The sequence below is a fragment of the Cicer arietinum genome, chromosome 6, assembly GCF_000331145.2.
Source record: "Cicer arietinum cultivar CDC Frontier isolate Library 1 chromosome 6, Cicar.CDCFrontier_v2.0, whole genome shotgun sequence".
Taxonomy (NCBI): Eukaryota; Viridiplantae; Streptophyta; class Magnoliopsida; order Fabales; family Fabaceae; genus Cicer; species Cicer arietinum.
Genome location: NC_021165.2, coordinates 52,846,764 through 52,852,004, shown reverse-complemented (window position 1 = coordinate 52,852,004; position 5,241 = coordinate 52,846,764). Strand labels below are relative to the sequence as shown.

The 5,241-nt window shown below is 30.6% G+C and overlaps 1 protein-coding gene across 1 annotated transcript; it reads left to right on the top strand.

Moving 5' to 3' along the window:
- The first annotated feature begins 345 nt into the window (after positions 1-345).
- On the top strand, positions 346-3,574 carry LOC101504800 (equilibrative nucleotide transporter 1). Its single transcript, XM_004516416.4, has 2 exons — positions 346-1,072; positions 2,548-3,574. Exons 1-2 carry the CDS (start codon positions 559-561, stop codon positions 3,273-3,275), a joined length of 1,242 nt encoding a protein of 413 aa, XP_004516473.1. The 5' UTR covers positions 346-558; the 3' UTR covers positions 3,276-3,574.
- Positions 3,575-5,241: the final 1,667 nt, after the last annotated feature.

Genomic DNA, 5,241 nt, shown 5'->3' with positions numbered 1-5,241 from the left:
CTATTTCTTTTATTTACGTTTTCATGTAATTAAGTAAATTGTTATTTTCTTTTATTAAAAAAAGTAAACTTGAATCTTTTACCTAATTAATCTAGATTTAATTACATAACAAAAAATGAACTAAAATTTATTTATTTGTTTCATTTATATATTACCTAACATTACTTTTACCTGATATGTATCTATATAATTGAATTATTATTATTGACTTTGATCAATGCAATTATAAAAAAAATGACAAATGGTCAATATACTCAATAATAAAATAATAATATTTCAATTCTGTCGTGTTTCGGTCAAATAATCAATTGCATTGAATAAATTACTTGCATTAAAGTATATTTTGGAATTTTTTTTGGAGATTGGATTAGGTAGACTCAATTATTTTTCTTAATGACAGACTCAATTGTTGGAAACTTGCAATAACTCACCATTTGAAAATATTATATCAACAAGAATGGGAAACTGAGTTTAGCATCAAATATTAACCACCAAGAAATCCTATCCCGTTCCGGTTAATAACCCGAAAACCCGAACGGGAAACCCGAAAATTTTACAATGGTGTTCACCGATTCCGATTCAACTCTTCTTCTACCATCAGGTTCAGGAACAAAGAAAAAAGCACCAGAAGACAAATTTCATTTAGCGTACATAATCTATTTCACCCTTGGTTTCGGTTACTTACTTCCATGGAACGCATTCATCACAGCCGTTGATTATTTCTCTTATCTTTACCCTAATTCAAGCGTTGATCGAATCTTCGCCGTTGTTTACATGCTCGTTGGTCTCTTTGGTCTTTCCATTATTATTCTCTATAGACACAAATCTCATGCCTATGTTAGGATCAACCTTGGTCTTGTTCTTTTTGTTGTTTCGTTGCTTATTGTTCCTTTAATTGATGTTTTTTATGTTAAGGGTCGGGTCGGGTTTTATTATGGGTTTTATTTTACTGCTGGTGCGGTTGGACTTTCTGGTGTTGCTGATGCTTTGGTTCAGGGTTCTATTGTTGGATCTGCCGGTGAGTTGCCGGAGAGATATATGCAAGCTGTTATTGCTGGAACTGCTGCTTCTGGTATTGTTGCATCTAGCTTCTTCATTTTGTTACTATTTTCGGTTATATTTTTGGATTTAATTCATATACACTCTGAGTAAAGATTTTTTATATCGCCAATAAGTCACAACCATCTATTTGATTATTGAAAATGTTTGACTTTAATTGTAACTGTTTCTAACACGAAGGCATATGAGTAGTTGTTGCAACCAAAGTGATTAGATTCAAGTGGTTAATGAACTTCGGTTTATGACGAATTGTTTGGGAGAACATGAGTTTGAATCTTGAATAATTTTTGGTTAGACTTTCTTTGCCTCCCTGCCGAACTTTGGATTACAAGACTCCATTCTCTTGGGAATCGGAGGGGGTTAAAACTATAAAATATATCATTAGTTGTTGTGGTTTGTTTACCGTAACTTTTAAAAATTAAACTGTTACTTTATTTCCATTTGTGGTTTTGCAAATTTTTTTTATAACATTTGAGACTATTTTTTTAACAAGATTGAGACTTTATTGATGCATTGTTTACTTTGTGTGTGATTTGATATTTATATTTTGATACTATCATATACTTTTTAGAAGTAGGGATCCTCTCCATTTCTTAAAAGATATGGACAACTGCAGTACTATGGTTTTTGTGTATAAATGTCCTATTAAAGTCACATAATTTAGGAATGTGTGCATTTAATTGACATCTCTATTTATTTTGAAAAATGGAGAGGATCCTTAACCTCCACTTTTTAGCACCTACTCTAGATTGAAGAAGCGTTTGATGTCGGACATGTGTTTGTATCGCACTCCGGCATGGCACCTATACATGTGGTTATTATTCAATCATTTTCATATATCATATATAATGTGAGAATGAGAGTGTGAAAACTACTAGGCATTCTTCTTGTTGCAATCAGGATTCAGTCTCTAGTTTGCAGCCATTCTCTTCTGGGATATGTTAGATATTGTGTGCGTGATAACTGTACCTTCCCTAAAATTAAAATCAGATATAGGAAAACATATATTCCTATGAACGTTATGATTTTTTGAAATCACATTTTTATTGTGTACCTGGAAATATTGAATATATCTTAACCATTTTTTTGCTGTGGCTGTCTAGGTATGTGATGCATAGAAGAACTTGGGTATCTCATATTTCTCCACTGCTTAAGCATTTCTTTTATTTTATATATAAAGTAATTTAAGACTAATCAAGGATCACAAAATGGAGTTTGATTCTGATTTGAATCTTTATGTTATATGTCTGTCAAGTGACCTCTTAGTTTAGCAGTACTGATTTTAATTAGGCTGAGTCCATTCTGATATTAATTTTTTGTTGTTGTTTTTCTTTTTGCTGAATCTTGAGCCAATTAATATACTGGATTTAGGTTTGTATAGAAAATAATTTGTAATGTTAATACTAGATTTATTCTTGTCTCTTTGTCTACTGAACTTTGGGAACATAGATGGTTTTCTCTTCACATTATGTATGTTTTTGACTTCAGGGGTGCTTGTTTCTTTCCTAAGGATATTTACGAAAGCTGTTTACACTCAAGATGCCTCTGGCCTGCAAAAGAGTGCAAATCTCTACTTCGCTGTATCAATTGTGATTATGTTCATATGCATGGTTTTATACAATCTAGCACACAAACTTCCCATTATGAAGTACTATAATGAGCTAAAGATTGAGGCAGTCGCTGTGAACGAAGACGATGGTCCTTTGACTGGATCTGTATGGAGGTCAACTGTATGGGATACCGTTGGAACAATAAAGTGGTATGGGTTCGGCATAATGCTCATTTATGTTGTGACTCTCGCAATATTTCCCGGTTACATAACAGAAGATGTCCATTCTGAACTTCTTAATGATTGGTATCCAATTCTCCTTATTACCTGCTTTAATGTGTTTGACCTTGTTGGCAAATCCCTCACTGCAGTATACCTCCTAGAGAATGCAAAAGTTGCCATAGGTTGTTGCATAGCAAGACTGTTGTTTTTCCCTCTCTTCTTAGGATGCTTGCACGGTCCAAAGTTCTTCCGAACAGAGATTCCCGTGACCATACTGACTTGTCTCTTAGGGCTTACAAATGGATACCTGACCAGTGTATTGATGATTTTAGCTCCTAAAACTGTAAAGTTGCAGCACGCAGAGACTGCAGGGATTGTGAGTGTGTTATTCTTAGTTGTTGGTCTGGCTGCTGGGTCTATTATAGCTTGGTTTTGGGTCATCTAACCAGGAAATTTGATTAATTAAGGGACTCCAAAAGCTACATGTATTTTGACTTCACTCAACGACAAGTCAAAACATGGACGAGTTTCCTTCATTTGTTTCTCGAACACGGAAAAACTTGTAATCTTACCTTTGAAATGTATAGGAAATAACACTTCTTTCTTTTCTTTATTGTAGCATCACTTTTACAGGCACCATGTTGGTCCCTTTGTCTTTGTTCTCCATTTATGCTTAGAATTGATTGAAAAACAAAATGTAAAGCCTAAGCATGTAGGATATGTCTGAAAGTTTAAGTTGGTATTGCTGTGTTTGCAAGAAAGATAAATACATTCCTTTAAAGGATGCACCTGTCAAAATCCTTGTAATCAAATACTGAATTTTTTGGAAACACTCTAATAGAGAATGAGGGAAATCAAGTTTTCCTTTGGCTATGTATTTAAAATAAGACTTACATTTAGCCCAGAATTCCGGTGACGGATAGGAAAGTCTCATGCATAAACTTGCCCATCATGGTCCCATGAATAAGAATCATTAGCTAAGAGATATTGGACTCACTTTGATATTTGAACTTGTGGGAGATTTTTTTTTTTTAAGTTTACTTCTATTTCATGTGCAATTCATTTTCTTCCCAAAGGCCTGTGCGATACAAATTAATTCCAGTTAAAAAAAATAACTGGGTTCTTATTATAACTTTCTGCTAAAGAAGTTGAAGTGTACAATATATATAAAGAATAAGTGTTTGCTTCTAATTAAAATTATTAATATTTAATATTTTTTTAAATCTTTTAAATAAAATAATGATTATAATATACTAATTACAATTTTTTATAAAATCTATGTACGAGATAAATATTTATCCATAAAGATTTTGTTAAAATTAGCATACTTTTTTTAATATTATCAAAATGAAATTGAGAATAATTTTAATATATTAACCAACTTTTTTTCACATTTTCTTTTTTTTTCATGCTTTTTTGAAAATGGTTTGCTTAAGAAATCGTTAGAATATATAATTTATACACTATATAAATGTTTGTCATTAATTAATGAATTACAATTAATATTTTTTATATATTCAAAATAAAAATGGTTAATTATAATATATTATTTATAATTTATTATAAAAATAGTACATGAGACAAATATTCATCACTAAATAATTAATTAAAATAATTATTTTAGTAACATTGTCAATATAAAATTAATATTTTTATTATAAAAATCATACACGAGAAAAATATTTTTTGTATGAGATATTAAAACTCGAGTAAAGTCGTTCGTTCATACAGATGATATTTTCGTAGTATTATTGTTATAAATGAAATACTTAATCTACCTTTTTTATGGAAAATAAATTTATTTCTTTTTTAAAGAAAATTTAAAGTAAAAATATGGTACTTCAGTTTAAAAAAAAAGTTAACTCAAAGAATATTATAAATAAATTTATATCTATCTCTTTACAATGCTAACGAGGTGTAAACTTCAAAAAATTAAAAGTAAATTTTTTTTTTAACATTGATCAAACACTTTAGTCGAAATTAATTTTACAATTTTACTACCTACAAACCTAAATTTTTATTGAAAACTAACAAACCCAAAGCACCTTTCGCTCTCTGTTTCACCTAACTTCTCTATTTCACTCATCATCTTTTTCATCTTCAACCTTCTTCAATTACCTTCATCAACTCATCATCTTCAATCAAGTAAGTAACAATGTTGTTGTTGTTTTTTTTTTTTTACAATGTTGTTGTTTATGTTTGTTTACAATGCACCCTTCTGTTTTCATTTCATCTTCATCGTATTGTTGTTGTGTTTCTGAATTTGTTCCAAATGTTTTTGCATTTCTGAACTGTTAAGAAACCTAGAAACGTACGTGAACTCAGTTATCGTAGACTTTATTTTTTTTGTTTGTGATTATGATTTTGTTATGCAAAAAGGGTGCGCACAATGTTTACTAACAAAGAGCGTC